The 22,802-nt window shown below is 46.3% G+C and overlaps 1 protein-coding gene across 5 annotated transcripts in view; it reads right to left on the reverse strand.

The window, feature by feature from the left end:
* Positions 1–22,802, reverse strand: part of rdm1 (RAD52 motif containing 1) — a 50,403-nt gene that overhangs the window by 6,313 nt on the left and 21,288 nt on the right. For all 5 annotated transcript variants that reach the window (XM_072487032.1, XM_072487034.1, XM_072487033.1 and 2 more), the window contains exon 4: positions 13,357–13,525. In XM_072487032.1, coding sequence (XP_072343133.1) covers positions 13,357–13,525 — 169 coding nt within the window. The remainder of the gene's footprint in view (positions 1–13,356; positions 13,526–22,802) is intronic.

A 22,802-nucleotide genomic window follows, 5' to 3' on the forward strand; every position in this document is an offset into this window, starting at 1 on the left:
GTCCATCCTCGCTGTGGATTCGGAGGACGAATGACGTGATGATGATGTAGGTCAACTGCTGCTCCATCCAGTTCAAGCTGGACACAGGTGCTTCTGCCAACCTCCTCGCACAGGCAGACTTCAAACACATCAAGAAGCCCCCCCAAGGTCCTTCCAGCAGCCTGCCAGCTCCTGGGCTATAACAGTAATGCCATCACAGCACTGGGGTCCTGCCATTTACTCATCTCCAACCGGAGCACCCATGCACGGCTAAGGTTTGAAATTGTCAAGCCGGACAGGGCATCCCTACTGGGAGCGCATGCTTGCAAAAAGCTAAACCTGGTGCAGTGGGTTTATTCAACGACATCGCCCAACGTGGATCTTCAAGCTGGCATTGTCGACATCCTCGCTCAGTATCCAGATGTGTTTGTCGGGATGAGCACTTTGCCATATCGGTACAAGATCCTACTGCGACCTGATGCCAAGCCAGTGGTCCATGCATCACACCGGGTCCCAGCTCCGCTGAAGGAGCGCCTAAAGGAACAGCTCAAGGAGCTGCAGTAGCAGGGGATCAGTTCCAGGGTAACCGAACCGACTGACTGGGTCAACTCGATGGCGTGTGTTAAAAAAAACCTCTGGAGACCTGCGCATCTGCATTTATCCCAAGGATCTCAACCGGAATATAATGTGTGAACACTACCCCATCCCGAAGCGGGAGGAACTCACACAGTGAGATGGCACACGCAAGGTTTTTCATGAAGTTAGATGCGTCACATGGATTCTGGCAAATCCAGCTGGATGAGTCCAGCAGAAGGCTCTGCACCTTCAACACACCGTTTGGCAGGTACTGCTATAACCGTATGCCGTTCGGCATCGTAGATATTTCGTCGCATCATGGAGCAGATGATGAAGGGCATCGAAGGGGTTCATGTGTACGTGGACGACGTCATCATATGGTCCATGACCCGAGGAGCATGTTTCCCGTCTCCAGCAGGTATTCCGCCGTGTCCACACCAATGGCCTGAAGCTGAACAGGGCCAAATGTTGCTTTGGTATGTCGACACTCAAGTTCTTAGGAGACCAGATCTCTCAGCAGGGTGTGTGCCCCAACACAGACAAGGTCAAGGCCATCGCAGCCATGAAGGTCCCGGAAGACAAGAAGGCAGTATTGCGCTTCCTGGACATGGTCAATTTTCTGGGCAAGTTCATCCCAAACATGGCCTCACACACCACGGCCCTACGAAACGTAGTGAAGAAGTCCACTGCCTTAGAGTGGAAGGCGGTTCATCAGGCAGAGTGGTTAGAGCTAAAAGCCAAGCTCACCACTGCACCTGTATTGGCATTTTTCGACGCAAACGAAAATCTCGACAGATGCGAGTCACGATGGCATCGGTGCGATCCTGTTGCAACGTGATGACATCTCATCCTGGGCACCAGTTGCCTACGCATCAACGGCAATGACCCCCACCGAACAAAGGTATGCACAAATAGAAAAGGAATGCCTAGGCCTCCTCACTGGCATTCTCAAGTTTCACGACTTTGTCTACGGCCTGCCGACATTCACAGTCGAGACGGATCACAGGCCCCTGGTCCACATTATCCACAAGGACCTTAATGACATGACGCCTCGGTTGCAGAGCATCCTCCTCAAATTCAGAAGGTACGACTTTGACCTGGTCTACACACCTGTCAAGGAGCTCATCACTGCCGATACACTGTCCCGCTCCATCACCGTGCCTAGTGAACCACTGAACGTCATCCGGCACATTTAGTCACAGGTGCAGCTGTGTGCTAGCACCCTCCTGGCATCTGATGAGAAGGTGATTCGTATCCATGGGGAGACAGCCAAAGATCCCCTCTTGCAGCGTGTTATGCAACACCTAGCCAATGGCTGGCAAAAAGGGCAGTGCCCTCAATTTTTCAATGTGAAGGACGACCTGACGGTGGTTGATGGTATCCTCCTCAAACTGGACCGGATTATAAGTCTACACAGTCTCCAGAGCTTGGTGCTCCATCAAATCCATGAGGGCCACCTGGGTGTGGAAAAGTGCAGACGCAGAGCCAGGCAGGCGGTCTACTGGCCCGGGATTAGCCAGGACATCGTGAACATGGTCCTTAACTGTGCGACCTGTCAACGCTTCCAGCCATCGCAGAGTAAGGAGACACTTCAACAGCATGAAATCGAAACCTCTCCGTGGTCCAAGGTTGACATCGACCTCTTTCATACAAATGGTCGTGATTACATGTTAATCATTGATTATTTTTCCAATTACCCTGAAGTCGTGAAGCTCTCAGAACTCACATCTCGGACCGTCATCAAGGCCTGCAAGGAGACGTTCTCCAGTCATGGTATCCCACTCACTGTCATGAGTGACAATGTCCCATGCTTCAGCAGCCATGAATGGTCTCTGTTTGCCCAGTCGTATCAGTTCAAACAAGTCACTTCCAGCCCACACTAACCGCAGTCAAACGGAACAGTTGAGAAAGGGGTGCACATAGTGAAGCAGGTCATCTGCAAGACCGCGGATTCTGCATCTGACATTCACCTCGTGCTGCTTGCCTACAGGGCGACCCCACTGTCCACTGGCATGTCGCCGGCTCAACTCCTGATGAACAGGGACCTGCGAAGGACACTTCCACCCATACACTTGCCCAACCCGGATCACCTCCCGGTGCTGCAGGTGCAGCAACTCCGAGACCGGCAAAAACAGGGCTATGATGCTCATGCCACCGATTTGCCCGTGTTATCCCGTCAGACACTGTTCTGGTCAAGATCCCTGATGGAGGCTGGTCAGCTCCAGCTGTCATTGTTCGACTGGCTGCCCCCCGCTCGTATGTTGTGCGTTTGGCTGATGGTTCTGTTGTGCGACGAAACAGACGGGCACTGCGCAAAGTTGTCTGCCCGCAACCACATTCTTCTCCATTTCGTCCTGTTGTTTTGCCACCTCCTGATACCTCGACTCACGAGGCCACCAGTCAGGCTTCAATCCCACCCATCAAGGCACTGTCGTCCCCACCACCACCTCTCCGGCAGTCGACCAGGATCAGACGCAAGCCAGAGACTGGACTTATGTTCTGTTTGCTTTGTTCCATGTTCTCGCATTAGACAGCTGTTTTCACATGTACATATGTTCGCATCCACTGCATGTATATATGTTAATATTGGCCTATTCTTGTAAATACGTTCACATATGTTATCAAACATTAAAAAAAAGGGGAGATATCATGATGTGCAGACACACACAATGATATACAGGCAGGCACAGACAAGCAGCTAATGGACACAGAACAGGAAATGACCAATAAGCAGGCAGGATACTCAGGGGTGGGATCGGACTATAAAAGACACGAGGCACTGACACTCCACCTCTTTCCACTGATGAACATCTAGAGAGTCAGTCAAGGGTGTTGTTACAATCTCGCACCTCCACCACGTGGCTAAGAGCTAGTCTTGTTCAGTCAGAGTAACGACAAGTTAGCAGAGAGTCGAACTCAGATAACTTGCTAACTGTGCTGTTATTCAATAAACCTGATTGAACTAACTTCAAGGTCTGGAGTATCTTTTTGATCTAAGCTGCATCCAGTTGCAGCCAGTGTTATACGAGTGTACCTAACACGACACCAACAGCATGATTAAGAATTGGTTGTTCTCTCTGGCATATTAGAAGGAATCTCACACGCATGCACACACAGTTCTCTCTCCCCCCCCCCCCCCCCCCCCCACCAGCACCACCACCATAAATACAGCCTTCCTCATACAGGGGGAGTACCAAAGGTAACAAATTCACTTCACGTAATTCTATTGATAAACCTGACAGAAGTAAACACCGCAGAGTTTAATCGACAGGATTGCCAGTGGCGATCAAATTCTGGTTTTAAAGTTCCTGGTTTCCCCAGAATCAACTAAGACTTTACTCCACTTCGAAAGCGTCACACGCGACTAGAAACGTTAATTCTGTTTCTCCCTCCACAGATGCTGCCAGACCTACTCAATGTTTTCAGCATTTTCTGCTTTTAATTAAGACTTTATTCCCATTGTGTATGCGAAGAATGCTTCACTGAATTATATAGATTTCCACTGCACCCATTGTGCTGTCACATGCAGACAGACTGAGCATACAGGGCTTCTGTTATGTAGGCAGGTGAACACTTTTCATCGTAGCTTACGATATTCTGTAATCAATCTAAGCCTCCCTCACAGATGTACCCATACTGCTAAACTTGCTTCGGGTCCCCCTGAGGAATTGAACAAACAAATGTGGTATAAAATAGTTAGTTCAAATATTAGTTGCAATAATGTAGATGTGAGCCAGTCTGATAGTAGTGAGTTCACAAAGGACAAAGGGATTCAGAAAGCATGGCAAGGAGGGGGAAAAAGATGCTGGGTAACAAGAGGCCCAGGGTTAAGGAATGCAAAGTGAGCCAATCAGGATATATGGCCAGGTCAGGAGGTGTATGGGATGACCTATGGGAATCTTGTATGTGAAATTTGATGCCATTTGAATTAGATTTGTAAAGATTTCTTTGTCTCCGATAGCACTCGGTTCTGGAGCTCCAGGAGACCGCTTGTGTGTTCTGAATCTCTGTAGAGCGAGTCAGCCTTGCAAGTTGGTTAAAAATAAATACTATACCTACAAATCCATCTCAGGTTTTATTGAGGCCAAACCGACGGGTAAATAATTCAATATTGTCATTTGGTGGCGAAACCCGGGATTTCTCCAGACGGTCACCGGCCAGCTGTGAAATCAGAATTAGACTGATGTTGGACAAGGAAAGTGGAAATGGGCCCACAATGTGTGTAGCTGGAAAATGACCACATTGATTTTCCCCTCTTCTCATGGTCTGATTGGTCTGGTCACTCGCGGTTGGTACGGAAATATCGTCTCGACGAAATCAAAGGTCAGTCTGGGGATTAGAAAATTAAAAATTCAGTCGATGTAGGTGCAACTGAGGGTTAAAAAAACTGATGGGATATCATAAGATTGATAGTTCAGTTTTGAGTGTTTTGGAATTGATGGGACGACAGGGAGTTGGAGGACAAATACCGGCCGTTAATTGGGACCGAATGGCCAGTCAAGATTACAGCCACAGTCACGGGTAAAGAAGGTACAATACCACCACATTTTGTTACAATACCACCACATTTATGGCCACAGTCAGCTTCTTTAGGCCCTCGTATTACACGTCAGGTCCACGACCAGTACCATGCCAAGGATCTGGGGTCTATGGTAAGGAGGGCAGTGGATCATTCAGTCCCAACAGAGTACGCACTTCAGATTACCGGGTAAATATTTATACTGACTCACTATACGCCTTTGGGGTAGTTCATGACTTCAGACCGCTCTGGAAGAATAGGGGATTCCTTACCTCGGCCGGCGCGATAATATCCCACCGGGGTTTAGTTAATGACCTACTGCAGGCCGTCCTTATGCCCGTGCAGATTTCCGTCATTAAATGCGCTGCCCATACAAACGGTAAGACCCTAGTTGATGTTGGTAATGAACAAGCAGATTGTGCAGCGCGGACAGCCGCGCAAATTCAGCAAGTGATGGTGCCTAACATGTTAAGTCAGACTAAACATTCTGCAATAAATAGGTCTGCCTCTGACAAGCCAATGCCAACAATCCAAGACGTCATAAGGTTACAGGAGGACGTTCCAGAGAGTGATAAACAAATGTGGAAACGGTTAGGTTGTACACATGATTCTGTTTCTTCTTTATGGACCACGCCAGCACATCAGACTTGTATGTCTGATGTACTGGCTTTATGGGTCATCGAATGTGTACACTTTGCAACTCATTGTGGGGCTCGGGGGACTAGTGATTTATTGCTGGACACTTGATGGCACCCTAAAATGCAGGGGCTGGCCCAGAGTATCAGTAAATCGGTGTTTGATTTGTCAGCTACATAACACCGGCAAAGGTATCCCTTGTGGTATGGGGCAAACCCCGTTGCCCAGTGGTCCCTTTGAGACGCTCAATTACATTGAGTTGGAAAGGTGTCAATGTTATAAATATGTTTTGGTCATTGTGGATGTGTTCAGCAGATGGGTTGAGGTGTATCCGACTACCGATAATAAAGCTGCTACTGTGGTTAAAGTTCTGATGCAGGAAATCATTCCCCGGTACGGCATACCAGCTCAGTTAAGTTCTGATAACGGGCCTCATTTGATTGGACAGATTAACAAGGAGTTCTGCTCCCAGTTGGGCATACGCCAGCAGTTATACTGTGCGTACAGACCGCAGGCGGCCGGGTTGGTTGAGAGGCACAATCAGACCCTCAAAACTAAATTGGGTAAATTAAGAGCAGACACGGGACTGACATGGCTTAAGTTGCTCCCCGTTGCCCTCTTCCAGCTGTGGGTTACACCTGCGGGACCGGCCCGGCTCTCTCCTGCCGAGATCCTTTATGCCATGCCCCTTAGAACTCCCTGGAACCTGCATCTTCCCAGACTGGTTCAGTTTCACCATACGACTGAAGAAATGACTACCTATGTTCTAGCCCTCACTAAGGTCCTCAAGGAGCTCCTTGGCGAGGTCCGCACGGCTCACCCGTCACTGTCCCCATTACATAGCTCGCTTTTAGTGCAGCCTGGGAGTTATGTCATGGTCAAAAATTGGACTCGGAAAGGGTCAGAGCCACGATGGGAGGGGCCCTTCCAAGTTCTCCTTACCACCCCCACTGCAGTTAAAGTGGAGGGGCGGAGTGCTTGGGTCCACCTCCACCACTGTAAAAACCACTAACCTGCCTCCCTTCCCCAGCGCTGTTTTACACGTGTGGGGCATGATGGGGTGGCTACGCACCGCCTGTGTAATCTTCGGCCTCGCCTCGCTTCGAGTGACATCGGCGACGGAAATGGAAAAGGGAAATATCACCTACATCTGTAACCCCAACCAAACTACAAGGACATTTCACTTATGCAGAGGTGACGTTCTTCACTGCCCCCATATACGAGGACATGGTATCGACTCATGGAAGGTCATCAGGTTAACGGACAATGCGGGATTCATGAAGCAATTGCACCGGTCCCGGCGATGGGAAGGGAACATTGCATGGACATTGCCTTGTTTTTGGAGTACATGTAAATTTGATTTTGGATGTGTTAAGATTGGTGCCATAAAGGTAAAGTCAGACCGTACGGAGAGGGTAGGAAGAGGTTGTGTGAGAGGGGGACTAGAGAGAGGATGGAGCGTGTGAGAAGGGGAGTACAACTAGAACGCAAGTTATCAGGAGATATACTTAATTCATTTAGGACCCAGAATGAGAGAAACCTGGGCAGTATGAATCTCTTCTACCAGATCTACCACCGCTTGTATGGCCAGGGACGGGTTGTCTGCTACCCGAACCCCGCATCGGTGTCTAGGTTATTTTCTGTATCACCGCTTTGGGGCACTCCCCAAACGGTGGTTCATTGTCAGCGTTCCAAGCCACCGCCCGAGCAAGACACTCTTCCTTACGATCCGGGTTCAGCACCACCGGCTATTTGCCTTCCCCTTCCTCGGGATAATTCCCATTCACGGTATGATAAGCTGCTTGGGGTAACTGGGGATTCGGAGGTTGGAAGGACTGGTTGATAAATATGGCCATGTATTTAGCAGTGGCCCTCGGCTGCATCTTTGTGGGCCTGGCCATCCTTAAATGCGTGATGGGTAAAATGCAGGGGGCACTGGAACAGATAGACACTCCTAGAATCTTGGTTGTTAGGATCCACGAGTGGATGACGGGGTGCTGCAACAGGAATTGGAAATGCAGCGACAAATCTTCTTAGATGAGGGGCCGTAGCTACAGATTGGACCGATAGGTTATGAAATGATAAAAGGAGGGAATGAGGAATTGAACAAACAAATGTGATATAAAATAGTTAGTTCAAATATTAGTTACAATAATGTAGATGTGAGCCAGTCTGATAGTAGTAAGTTCACAAACAAAGGACAAAGGGATTCAGAAAGCATGACAAGGAGGAAGGAAAGGATGCTGGGTAACAAGAGGCCCAGGGTTAAGGAATGCGAAGTGAGCCAATCAGGGTATATGGCCAGGTCAGGTGGTGTATAGGATGACCTATGGGAATCATGTATGTGAAACTTGATGCCATTTGAATGAGATTTGTAAAGATTTCTTTGTCTCCGATAGCACTCGGTTCTGGAGCTCCAGGATACTGCTTGTGTGTTCTGAATCTCTGTGGAGCGAGTCAGCCTTGCAAGTTGGTTAAAAATAAATAATACTATACCTACAAATCCATCTAGAGTTTTATTGAGTCCAGACTGACACGTAATGAATTCAATATTGTCACCCCTCATCACCTAAATTAGCAATTGAACTTAAAAGCAAAATGTAACAAATTGCATTTGTATAGCAAAGGTATCTCACAAGATTTCGATACAGTCTCACAAGATGGTGTTCGGACAAGTGGCCAAAAGCTTGATCAAAGAAATAGGTTTTAAGAAGCTGGGTGGAGAGATTTAGCGAAGGAAAATGGGTTGAGGCAGCTGAATGCACAGCCACCAATGGTAGAGTGATGAAAACTGGGGATGCGCAAGACACCAGAACTGAAGGAGCACAGAGGTCTCAAAGGCTTGCAGGGGTGAGGCCAAGGAGGATTTGAAAGCAAGGATGGGAATGTTAAAATCAAAACGATACTGAATTAAGAGCAAAAATCAGTTCACAAGCTCAAGGTGATAAGTGAACAGGATTGACCGAAATGTTCGGATACAGGCAGCAGAGCTTTGTTCACAACACTAAAAAGAGAATTCCAGAGACTTGTTGACCTCCATGTCAATCAGAATCAACTAGTTTTAAACTCTGCGGCACCATTCAATATTTCTTAAAAACACTTCACATAATATTGTAGGATTTCTTTTGGTCTGTTTCTATTATTCATCTGCAGCATTGGTGATGCATTTGCTTAAAATGGGGGCAGGAGGCAGGATAGTCAGATTCACTGAAAGAACAATGGAAGTAGAATTGAATAGTGTTGCCATCATGGCATCTATCACAAATTAACTAAATCACACAAGATTGACTCAATGTAGCTCATGTTTGTGCCTGTAGCACAATTTCTGAAGTATCAATTGCCTTTCTGCATATCTAAACTGTTATAACCTGCCTGCTTACCATTGGCTGGGGACTAATGACAATCCCACAATCCTGCGGGAGTATGAGCTTCCCCAATGATAAACTTACAGTGAATAAGGCTTCCCGACTCGACCGATATCCAATGCCTCGCATAGAGGATCTCTACGCAAAGCTTGCAGGTGCAGTCTCGTTCACAAAATTAGCTATAGTCACGGTAGTCACTTGCAGGTAGTCACGCCTACCTACAGTTGGAGCAGGACCCTGCCTCCCGACCATATGTAACGATTAATACACACCGGGGCCTGTCTGAATATACACGTTTGCCCTTTGGAGTATCCTCTGCCTGCGCTATTTTTCAATGCGTTATGGAGGGCATTTTGAGAGGTTTACCGCGTGTCGCTGTCTACTTAGATGATGTTTTGATCACGGGGACGTCGGAGCAGGAACATTTGGAAAACCTGGAGGCTGTCCTTAGACGCTTTTCGGAGGCTGGAGTCCGTTTACGTCATACAAAGTGCATCTTTCAGGCAAAGGAAGTAGTCTACCTAGGTTATCGGGTGGACCGCGAAGGTTTGCACCCCGTCGCAGAGAAGGTGCGCGCGATTCAGCAGGCCCCCGCCCCAACTGACACTTGGCATATTCGTTCTTTTCTCGGCCTCGTAAACTATTACGGGAAGTTCCTCCCCAATCTGGCAACTACGCTGACCCCGTTGCATCTTCTGCTAAAGAAAAATCACACCTGGGTTTGGGGTCAGCCGCAAGAAACAGCTTTCCGGCGGGTAAAACAACAATTGTCGTCGTCTGGGTTACTAACCCACTATGATCCTGGAAAGCCTTTGCTCGTCACGTGATGCATTTCCGTATGGTATTGGGGCCGTCCTGTCCCACAAGATGGAGAACGGGGCCGAGCGGTCAATAGCTTTCGCCTCCCACACATTGACTGCAGCGGAAAAAAAGTACGCGCAGATGGAGAAGGAGGGCCTGGCAGTGGTCTTTGCGGTGAAACGTTTCCACCAGTATGTGTATGGCCGCCACTTCACTATCGTGACTGATCATAAGCCTCTGCTGGGACTTTCAGTGAGGATAAGCCAAATCCGCCCATTGCTTCCGCACGGATCCCGCGCTGGGCTTTGTTGCTCGCTGCATACGAGTATTCTCTGGAGCACAAACCAGGAACGCAGATAGCGAATGCTGACGCACTGAGCCGATTGCCTTTATCGACCGGCCCCATGTCGACCCCCACGACCGGTGAGGTGGTTGCAACCCTAAATTTTATGGACACCTTGCCTGTCACGGCATCACAGATCCGTGAGTGGACCCAGACGGAGCCAGTCCTGTCAAAGGTTCGACATATAGTCCTGTATGGTGGGCAGCATAGACAGCTCCCAGGTGAGTTGTGGCCATTTTCCTCCAAGCTGTCAGAATTCAGCTTGGAAGACGGCATCCTCTTGTGGGGACACGTGTAATTGTCACGGAAAAAGGACAGGAGCTGATACTAAGAGACTTGCACAATGGGCATCCAGGTGTGCCCAAAATGAAAATGTTGGCCCGGAGTCATGTTTGGTGACCAGGCCTCAACGCCGACATTGAGAAAGGTGGCCCAAAACTGCTCCATTTGTCAGGAGCATCAGAAGTTTCCGCCGGCCGCGCCCCTACATCACTAGGAATGGCCAAGGCAGCCTTGGGCGCGCTTGCTTGCAGATATCCTCACTGCCTCTTACCACCCGGCTTCAAATGGGTTGGCGGAGCGCTCAGTGCAGACATTCAAACGAGGCCTAAAGAAGCAGTCTTCCAGGTCAATGGACACGAGACTGGCTCACTTTTTGTTTTCGTATAGGACCACCCCCCATGCAGTGACTGGGGTAGCTCCCGCAGAACTCCTAATGGGCCGGAGACTTCGCACTCGCCTTAGTATGGTTTTCCAGGTCATTGGCACAAAAGTACGCCACACACAAGAACGGCAGGGACAGGGTTTTTCTCGTCATCGGCCGATGCGGCAGTTTGAGCCCGGTGACCCAGTGTTCGTTTGCAATTTTGCTGGTGGTGCCCAGTGAGTCCCTGGTGTAATCCTTCGCCAAACGGGCCCTATATCTTACCAGGTGCAAGCCCAGGGTCGTCTCCAGCGCAAACATGTAGACCAAGTTCGGTCCAGAAGACTATCCCTTCCAAAGATTCCCTGCCCCGGAGCTCATTTCTACAGCCGCAGAGACCAGAGACAACGGAAAGTAGTCCTCACAATCTTTCTCTGGTGCCTCACTCAAAGCCTGCACAGGTTGTTACAGAACCGCGCGGAGATAGAGATGCCGAGATGACAGAGGCAGCAGACTCTGACTCCGAGATGGAGACACAAGACGGATCAGAGGGGGAATCCTCGGGCCCACGGGCCGTGGATGTACAACCGTTACGCCGTTCTTCACGGAAGCACCGGTCTCCATCTCGTTACACGCCACCCGATCCAGCGCCTCGTGCAAATGGTGTCCGGTCTGCGGCAAAACGAGTCAGACGTCCTCCTTCGCCAGGGTCTTCGGTGGATTCCTTGGACTTTGGGGGGGGATATATGTTATAACCTGCCTGCTTACCATTGGCTGGGGACTAATGACAATCCCACAATCCTGTGGGAGTAGGAGCTTCCCCAATGAGGGGGGCGGAGAAATCATTAGCAGACTCTCTGTATAAATAAAGCTGGCCAGTTTGGAACCAGCAGGAAGGAGTAAGCAGCAAGCGAGGTTGCTGCTGTTGTGTGTATAAATGTTATTTCTTTGTATCCTTGAAACTCGTGCTGGATTCTTCGTGGCCCTCACAAAATAAACCAATTCATTTGTACCTAAAAAGAAATTTAACTGATAAAGCCATCTTCATATTTTCCCTGCATCCTGGCCACAGCTAAAATTAAACAGGTAGATAAAATATTTAACACTAATTTAATTTCTGTATTGATGAATGAAGATGCTAAAATCAATTAAAAAATAAACTGTAAAATGAATATCCATACCCCAAATAGTCTTTACATGTCCAAGCACCCTCTCCCACAAAGCACCAGACCCAACACCAACTAATGTTTCCTCTTTTCTTGCATTTGTCATTATTTTAGGTAATTTGAATCGGTTCTCGTCATTCATTCATTTAGCTTTACTCTTTAACGTTTCCTTTTCTATTTCCTATTTTACCATTCACCCCGCTGTTTCATGGCACAATATTGCACAAGAGATTTTTCCGAGATAATCCTGACTTTGTTGATATCCAGAGTTTTGGCCATATTCGGCGCCCACAACCCATCGTGTTATTACCCTCGCAATTAAAAATCTCTTTATTGTGAGACTATGTTATTAAGGGACGCAAACTGGGAGAGACAAAACAGATTGGAGTACGATGGGAGTAACAAGAGGACGGAGTGGAAGATTAAAGAAAGCTGAGTCAATGTCAAATTTTGGAAGTCGCCAGTTTAGCTGGGTGTATGATTTGGTTAATGTGGAAATCAACAACATAAAAGTTCATTTAATTTAATTGAGTGCAGTAACTAATCACATTTTAACCAGGAGCAAAGGCCTCGGGGGACCAGTTAAGCGGAGAAATAGTCAGTCATTTAACCAAACAGCTTGTTACAAATAGATAAACTATATTTTTTGTTTTCAAAAAACAGAATCTTGACCAGAATCATGACAGTGACGTGCACTTCAGCTGGCCCCTAATACACACAATTTGGATTTAGACAGGTTTTATATGTTGTTGCAACAGAAAAAGCTTACTTGTCTATTTAAATTCCAGTACAAATTTAAGATAAATATTAATTTACATAATCACCTGCAAATGTTAGCAGTGTGGAGAAATGAATGCTTGTGAATGAGCCCATAATCATTTTGTACTTTATTTTCTTACTGAAATGGTTACATTAAGTGCCTATGTGTCGTAAAGGAATTGGATTCAACGGTGAGTTACAAACAGTCGTGTTTTTTCCGAATATGCATGGAAGTTCCAATTTTTCTCAATTAGTAATATCCTTGGCTCTCAGTCAGGAGATTAAGCTCAGATTCTATTCCAAAGTACACATTTAAGACAAACATTCCTATAGGGTATCGAGGTAAGGCTGTATTGCTGAATTTGTTTTTATAGATGGATATTGCACATTTAGTGGTACTGTATAATGACAGAATGTTCTCGATGTTGTCCTCTTAAGCAACACCATTGAAAGACATTTATATAGCTCTTAAGTTGCTTTCATATTATTTTGCAGTTTTCAGCATCTTGGATGCAGCATTAAATATGAAAGCGCCATTTAACAATTCAAAGCTCCAATTTATTTCTCACCTGTTGTATCTTGGTCAACTTCTTCAGAAACCCCAATACCTCGACAACACTTGCCATAATTTATGAATTTAACTTCCATAATGCAAATATATTTTATGTTCTTTCCCTCGGGCTGTGCTAGTTCCTGTGTGTTTTCTTCACATCCACCTGCGCCAGAAATATTCTGGAGCTGTAAAAAACAGAGCTGAAAGTAAGACAGTGTTAGAACTAAAGCACAGACAGACCCCTCAGCAAATACTACAATTTACATAGGAATTGGTGCTTACAAACATATGAATTAGGACCAGAAGCCATTCAGTCCTTGGAGCTTGCTCCGCCATTCAGTATCATGGCGATCTGATTACAGCCCCAACTTCACACTCCTGTCTACCCTGATAACCTTAGAGTCTCTTGTTAGTGAGGAATCCATCTACCTCAGCACGGTAGCCTTGTGGATAGCACAATTGCTTCACAGTTCCAGGGTCCCAGGTTCGATTCTGGCTTGGGTCACTGTCTGTGCGGAGTCTGCACATCCTCCCAGTGTGTGCGTGGGTTTCCTCCGGGTGCTCCGGTTTCCTCCCACAGTCCAAAGATGTGCGGGTTAGGTGGATTGGTCATGATAAATTGCCCTTAGTGTCCAAAATTGCCCTTAGTGTTGGGTGGGGTTACTGGGTTATGGGGATAGGGTGGCGGTGTTGACCTTGGGTAGGGTGCTCTTTCCAAGAGCCGGTGCAGACTCGATGGGCTGAATGGCCTCCTTCTGCTCTGTAAATTCTATGATAATGATAATCAAAAATATTCAATGATCCTATCTCCATGCTCTCAGGGAAGACAGTTCCAAAGACTGAAGACTCTCACAAAAGAATTCTCATCTCCATCTTAAATTGGAGACCCGTATTTTTAAACTCCCTCTATTCCCTCCCACAAATAGGAATATTCTTTCAACATCCCCCACCCACCCCCTCGAGATTTTGTGTTTCAATAATATCACCTCTCATTCTTCTGAACTCAGCCTGTCCAACCTTTCCTCATGAAATAATCCACCCCAAACAGGTATCAGTCGAGTGAGCATTCATTAAACTGCTTCTAATGCATTTATAACCTTTCTTAAGTAAGGAGACCAAAATTGTAGCCCACATAGGTAGAAGGCTAACTTTGCAAATTAAAGAGACAAATTAAAATATATGGCCTTTCATAAGCAGTGCCAACTTTAAAAAAAATAAAATTAGGATTCTCAACAAAACTATATTTCATTGAGAAACAAAAACTACACAGGAAAAAAGTGATTTATAAAAATAGGTTTCTAATGTTGCAAAGTATACCAGTGAGCCTGAAAATTAGGAATGTTCTAGAAACAAGCAAAGAGAATTTGATACACTCGGGGGAGCTGGTAGAACAGACTAACAAGAAATATAAAAATAGATTGCAAGGGGTCCTACAAGCAAGTAGAAAGGAAGCAAGCAGCAACTGTCCTGTTCCCGAAAAGGCTGAGAGAGTAGAAATTATAATGGGCAATAAAGAAACGGGAGAGACATTAACCAAATGTCTGTACCAGCATTCACAGTAAAAGATCCAAAAGAATATAGCAGAAAATGGGGAATAAAAAAGGGAAATGAGTGAGGAAGATAGCAGAAATGGGGGATAAAAAAGGGAAATGAGTGAGGAAGTTAAAATTAATTCAATCAGTAGAGGAAAACAACCAAAATAAATCAACGGGACAAAAAACAAAGTCCCTGAACTTGGCAGTCAATGTCCTAGGGTTCTAAAAGAGGTGGCTAGAGATGTTGGATGCACTGGTTGTAATCCTCCAAAATTCCCGATATTCTGAAATGATTCCAATGGATTGGAAGGCTGCAAATTTAACAATGCTAGTCAAGAAAGGAAGAGAGAAAACATGCAATTAATGACTAGTGAGTCATACATCGATCATCTGGAAAACACTGAAATTGTTTAAGGAGTTTTTAAAAAAAATAAATTTATGAGTACCCAATTCATTTTTTCCAATTAAGGGGCAATTTAGCGTGGCCAATTCACCTTCCCTGCACATCTTTGGGTTGTGGTGGCGAAACCCATATAAACACGGGGAAAATGTGCAAACTCGACATGGACTGTGACCCAGAGCCGGGATCAAACCTGGGACTCGGCGCCGTGAGGCAGCAATGCTAACCACTGCGCCACCGTGCTGTCAAGTTTAAAAAGTATAACGGTACTAGAAAGGAAAATCAAAACAAGGTGAAGCTGAGTCAACATGGTTTTATGACAGAGCAATTTGATTGGGAATTTTTGGGGGTGGATATAGCCAAGAAAACATAGAGCAGTACCAGAAGGATAGAGCGCGGGACTCCCTCAGCCCGGGACTGGGCCGGAGAATCCCCGCGACCGGCGCGAATTGCGCCACGCCGCCCCGACGCGATTCTCCCCAGAGCGGAGAATCGGCGCCATTGGCGCCGGCATAGTTGGCACAGCGCCGGTCAGGGGCCACTCTACGTGGCCGGGCCACCGATTCTCGACACGGGATGGGCCAAGCGGCCGTCGTAAAAATCCCGAGTCCCGCCGCCGCCAGGCTCTCAGCTGGCGGGACCTCGGTGTGGAAGGGTCCGATCCCGGGGGCGGCCTCCGATGTGGCCTGGCCCACGATCGGGGCCCACCTCTCTGGCTGGGGGCCTCCTTTCTTCCACGCCGGCCCCTGTAGCCCTGCGCCATGTTGCGCGGAGCCGGTGCGGAGAAGGGAGCGTGTTGGTGCCGCTGCCACTTCGCATGCGCGTGTTGGCGCCTGTGTCATTGCACATGCGCGGACTGCGCGGCGCCCAGTCCGCGGCAGGATCAGCAGCTGGAGCGGCGTGGGTCGCTCCAGTGCCTTGCACCCTGTAGGTGCCAGAATTGCTGATCCGGAGGCCGCGTTGACGCCGTCGAGAAACGCGACGGTGTTTCCGATGGCGTCAACACCTAGCCTCAGGATCACAGAATCCTGCCCAGTATATTTGGATTTCCAAAATATTGGATAAAGTATTGCATAAAAGTTTATTACAAGATAGGGGATCAATGGGTTGGAAGGAATATATTTTCATGGATTGAGGATTGGTTACAGCAAGTAGAGATAAACGGGACATTTTCAAGTTGGCACGTCGTAACCGGTTGGTGTGATGATATGCATAAGCAATCATGTATATAGTGATATACAAGACCTCCAACCAGCAGGTGGAAGTAGAGAACAACCACGTGACACTTGAATGAAAATGAAAATCGCTTATTGTCACAAGTAGGCTTCAAATGAAGTTACTGTGAAAAACCCCTAGTCGCCACATTCCGGTGCCAGTTCAGGGAGGCTGTTACGGGAATCGAACCGTGCTGCTGGCCTGCCTTGGTCTGCTTTCAAAGCCAGTGAGGGAGTTGTTGGATAGTCTTCGTAGTGAATCGTCAACAATTTGTAGTAGCTCTTAGATTATTTGTAATAGTTATTAGTTTTTTGATAATATTCTTGCGGTTATTTAACCCACCAAATTGTTCAACAATAAAACTTTAATAGTCTAGAACTAGACGTTCTTTAGTGCATTTATTCCGACCGGCCAAACACCAGAACGCAACAGTTGGTTGACGCAAGAATTAGTGCTGGGGCCTCAGCTATTTACAATCTATATTAATGATTTGAATGAAGCTGCTGAGAGTAATCTATCCAAGTTTTCCGATAATACAAAGCTAGATGGGACAGAATGGTGCAAAGATGTTGCAAACGGTTAAATGAGCAGGCAACAGAGTGACAGATAAAGGATAATGTGGGTAAATTAGGGTATTCATTCTTGTGGGAAGAATAACAAAAGCAGAGAGACTTGGGTGTCCCTGTACAAAGAACACAGAAACTTAGCGTGCAAGCACAACGAGCAATTAGGAAGGTGAACGGCAGGTTGACCTTTATTACAAGGGAGCTGGATACAAGAGTAAGGAAGTCTTGCTGCAATTGCAGAGAAGTTGGGAGTAACATGCATAGTTCTGGTCTCCATATTTAAAAGGAAGTATTTACTTGCCTTGGAGGTCGTGCAATCGCGAGACTGGTTCAAGGGGTGAAAGGGTAGACCCCTGAGTAAATCAGGCCTAAACCCTCTGAAATTCAGAGGAATGATACGTGATCTTATTGAAGCATACAAGATCCTCAGGGGGTTCGACAGGCTAAATGTTGAGAAGTTGTTATCCCTGGTTGGGGAATCTAGAACTATGGGCATAGTCTCCGGATCAGAGGTCATTCTTTTTTAACACCAAAATAAGGAGTAATTTCTTCAATCAGGGTTGTAAATCTTTGGAGTACTCTTACCCAGAGGGCAGTGGATGCTCAGTCATTAAACATACTCAAGGCCCAGGTAGGTGTTTGAACTCCAGGGGAAATCAAGATGTTTGGGGATTGGGCAGTGATAGATTGATTCATTCATGGTTTTAGGTGCTAATTGAATGCATAGTTAAGGAGTGAAATTATTAAAAGTGTCTTGTCTGTGAGAATGCAGCCATTGTTTCAGATAATGAATTAACTATTGAACTGTGGTGTCTTGACTGTAGGAATCTAGACATACGGTTTCATATAATGAACTGACTTGCTTTCAGTGTATTCAGCAATAAGAATGTGTCAACTAATTAGTTACAAGGTCTTCAGCGAGCTGTGGCGTGAGAAATCTATTCAGTAATTTTCCTGAGACTACTTTGATAGATACCAGTCAATCTTAAGTAATGGCCAATGTTTAATTAATACATCATCCTCCAAGTAACAGACATTCATTTAAACAATCCAGGAGGTTTCAGCTGAGAATGAGAAACCAATGAGAGTAACTGGGGTTTAGACCACGAGATAAGGTTCCCTTAAAAGTAGGACCTCGTGGTCGAGGTCTTGTTCCTGAATTTCTGCCTTCCTGAATTTGAATCACCTATCCGTTTGTTTGTGTTGAAAGTGATTTCTTTACTTCTTTATGCTTTTGCGTTTCATGCTTTTTTTGCCAGGTTTTTGACCCATTTATGTATTGTTTGATATTTTGTTTCTACGTTTTGATTCAGTTCTTATGCAAGTGTATCAAAGTGAATAATTAGCAATAAAGTTGTATTCTTGACACCTCCAATCAACCGGACAATCGACTCTTCTTAGAAGGAGGAGTCCCAACTGGCAGCAAGGTGGATTTTGAGGTCAAAGATCAGCTATGATCTTATTGAATGGCATTGCAGGCTCAAGGGATCATTTAAAACGCAATATACTGTAGATGCTGAAATATGAAATAAAAACAGAAAATGCTGGATAAACCCAGCAGGTCTGGCAGCATCTGTGAAGAGAAACAGAGTTAATGTTTTGGATCTATATGAACCTTCTACAGAACTGAAGCAAGGTAGAAATGTACTGAATTATATGATAGGAAAAGGTACAGAGGAGGTACGGTAGAATAGAAAACCAGGGATAGGTTGGGGTAAAGGCGATGTGGACAAACTTGTCATGGACATAAGGTAAAGTGTAAATGGTGCCATTAAGGGACGAAGAGTGCTAATGGTGGCAAAAGGTAAGATAGCAGATTGTGTTAATGGGAGAAACTGTCGGGCCAGGGACGGGCAATCGTGTGGAGAAGGAGTGGGGTTATGTCAGGGCAGACCGACAAATTGTTGGGGGGGGGGGGAAGAGATTTAGTGTGGCCAACTAGAAGAGGAGTTGTTCTTCCAGTTGCGTTGGGTATCATGCAGCATTGCAGCAGGCCTAGGGATGGACATGTTGGCATGAGAGCAAGGTGCGGATTTGAAATGGCAAGGAACTGGAAGGTTGGGGTCACTTGCCAGCTGAGCGAAGGTGTTCCGCAACACAAAGCAATCACCCAGCATGCGTTTAGTCTCCCCAATGTAGTGGAGACCAGATTGGAACAGTAAATAGAAGGAGGCGCAAGTGAAATGCAGTTGCATCATGAAAGGAATGTTTGGGTTCTTGGACAGTGAGGATTGGTGAGGTGAAGGGACAGGTGTTGCATCTTCTGCGATTGCAGGAGAACGTGTTGTGGGAGGGCGATGAAGGAGTCAGGACAATGGAATAGTGGACTAGGGAATCATGGAGGGAGTGGTCCCTGCAGAATGCTGACAAGGTGAGAAGCAGGAAGGGGAAGATGTGTTTCGTGGTGGCAGAAATGCTGGAGTTGGTAGAAGAGCAGAGCATGATTGTTTGAATGCTGAGGCTGGTGGGGTGGAAAGCGAGGCCAAGAGGGACCCTGTCATTGTTCTGGGTGGGAGGTGAAGGTGCGAGGGCAGAGGTGCAGGAGATGGGTCAGGCTCGGTTGAGTGCCCTCTTAACCACAATGTGGGGGTGGGAAATCCTCAGTTGAAGAAAATGGTCGACATGTGAGAAGCGCTTTCTCGCAAGTGACATTGGAACAGATGCAGCGGAGGTGGAAAAACTGGGAGAATGGGATGGAGTCCTTATAGGGAGTGGGGTGTGAGGAGCTGTAATCAAGGACAATATGGTCTGCTACTATTTATATCCTTATAACATTCATAACTAAAAGCATCAAATGCATATCTTATTTCATGAGGAGTATATCAAACATTTGAGTGAACACACACTCTGAACAATGTGGGACAGTGGAGTAAGCTCCATCAAAACTACAAAGGCTTACATTGTTATTTACAGCACCTTTGCTGGCAAACAAAGGAGAGACTATGGTAACGCCTGTCCAGAGGCACCTACTGGAGCCATTTTCTTTCACCAATGTTGCAACTTTTGAACAGTGCTTTAGAGGAAATCTAATTAGTGTGCTCCCATGAGATGCAAGTGTGAAAGTCCCTTTTTCTATCTTGTCTCAAAGCCCTTCACTCAGATCTTGTTTACTTCCAACACTTTACAGCTGCAGCAAGTAGTTCCTCATTCTGTAACATCAGCTGATGTGGGGCAGTTTCTATCAAATCTGCAGACATGTTACCATTCATGCAATTAGTAACTACATACTAACCAAATTGAGGTACTGCAAGGTGACAGCCTGTATTTATATAAAGCACTTCACATATATGGAAAGATAAAAGTAATATACTAATAATGATTTGGCACTGAGCAGAAGAGAGGGGTTTAGGCCAGTGTGAAAGAAAAATGTCTCCAAGAGGCTTATTCAGGCATGGGTGAGTTCAGAAAAACCAAAATGTACCAAAAGAGCAAGTTCCAGAAAGGAAGGCACAGTGACTGAAACAGTTTTTGCTGATAGAGGAAGTCAGTAACTAACCTGGTGTTGGAGCAGGAAGAACACATGGAATTATGAATTGAGGAGATGGTGAAAATAGGGAGAAGCAAGGCATAGGAAGATTTAAAGGAAGGATGATAGCTTGGGGGTTGATGCTGTAGGTCATAAAGAACCAGTGAAGCTGAACGAGGATCAGATAATGACACAGTCCATGTGAGGAGATAAGCCACGTTCTAGATGGCTTCTAGTTTATAAAGAATGGAGATAGAAAAAACAGCAAGAGAAACACAGACTGAGAGTTAACAAAAATGTGCACATGGCTTTCAATAGCAGAAACAAGCATTTCAAGCACAAAATAAAGCAATCCTAGTGACTGATGGAAGACAGGATTGGGTACGAGAGAAATTAAGGTCAGGAATGAGCAATATGCAAAGTTTCTAAAACGGGGTTCAACTGGAGGCGATACTGCCAAGTGAAAAGGATGGACGTGGTCTATGCCAAATCTAAACTGGAGAAAACGACAAATCATTCAGATCTTACTGTTAAATATGCAGATGAATAGTTACAACCCTCACAAGCAGGAAATAAAGGGATGCAATTGATCATCAGTAAACATTTGGAAAACAAATTCTGGATGTCAACAAACAAGAGTGTGTGTAAATAATGAAATAGAAGGAGTGCCAAGACAGGTCCTACAGCACACCACAAATGACCAGGCCAGCAAGAAATGAAATGCCATTCAAGGCAATGGGTAGTGCTAACGCAGGAGCAAGCAATGACACAGTATGAACTGTGACACAGTATGAACATCACGTCGACGCTATCACCAAGAAAGCACATACTTCCTCAGGAAACAAAGGAAATTCGGCATGTCCATATTAACCCTTACCAACTTTTACAAATGCACCATAGAAAGCATCCTTTCTGGCTGCATCACAGCCTGGTATGGCAACTGCTCGGCCCAGGAACGAAAGAAACTTTAGAGAGTTGCGAACACCACCCAGTCCATCACGCGAACCTGCCTCCCATCCATTGACACCTCCCGCTGCCTGGGGAAAGCGGGCAGCATAATCAAAGACCCCTCCCACCCGGCTTACCCACTCTTCCAACTTCTTCCATCGGACAGGAGATATAGAAGTCTGAGAACACACACGAACAGACTCAAAAACAGCTTCTTCCCCGCTGTTACCAGACTCCTAAATGACCCTCTTATGGACTGTCGCCACCTAAATTGGCCAACTCCCGATTTAAAATGGCGAACGGCAAAGGCTGATGGGAAAGTCAGCCAACAAGACAGAAACCAGCAGCTGCAGGTTTGCTATGTATTTACCTCTGCAAAGGCCAGATAACATCGATACCAGCGGCCATCAGCGTAACAAAGTAGCAGCCATCTGCATACTGATAAGCAATCCGCGGGAACAATAAGTAACATTTTGGACACACAAAGCAAAGCCAGACTCCTCGGCGCCAGCAGGAGCCAACACAAAGGAGGTGAACGAGCACCTCAAGACCGCCCATCGATCAGGGAACCGCTCCAGTATTGGAGAAAATCGAACCAAGCGATTGGGACAAAGTTTAATCACTTGGGACCAGGTACAGGGTCCGCCCCAAAAGGCGGGAAGCCCCTGGGGACTATAAGAGTTGAGCCCCAAGTTCAAATCGCTCTCTTCGTCCTGCCCGGGTCACCCAGCAACACGAACCAACATTGACCATGGCCGGTGCAGTGATCGTTGACTGACATAAGTCTTAATTCAATGCTCGTTACGAGATAGGCGCTCCTAGCTACCAATCCGTACCAACTTCGAATCCCGCAGACTCAGAACCCGAACGAAAGGCCATTTGTTCGCCTGACCTGGTGGGCCAGTCCGAAGCTAAGTATAGGCCTGTTAGTTATAGAAGTAGCTTAGACGTAGAATTTGTGCATGACTAGCGATTACTGTGTATAATAAATGTACTTTGATTTAAATCTTACTAATCGGTGTATTGGATTATTGATCATTACTCGGACTTGAACCTCGTGGCGGTATCATAAAGATACCTGGCGACTCGAGAGCAAAGGTAATAAAACAGAGCAATTGAACCAGGGAGAAAATCAGCAACAGGACTGACCTAATTAACACTACACCCTGTATGCTTTATCCGATGCCGGTGCTTATGTAGTTACATTGTATACCTTGTGTTGCCCTATTATGTATTTTCTTTTATTCCCTTTTCTTCCCATGTACTTTATGGTCAGTTGAGCTGCTCGCAGAAAAATACTTTTCAGTGTACTTCGGTACACGTGACAATAAA

Source organism: Scyliorhinus torazame, chromosome 21, assembly GCF_047496885.1.
Source record: "Scyliorhinus torazame isolate Kashiwa2021f chromosome 21, sScyTor2.1, whole genome shotgun sequence".
NCBI lineage: Eukaryota > Metazoa > Chordata > Chondrichthyes > Carcharhiniformes > Scyliorhinidae > Scyliorhinus > Scyliorhinus torazame.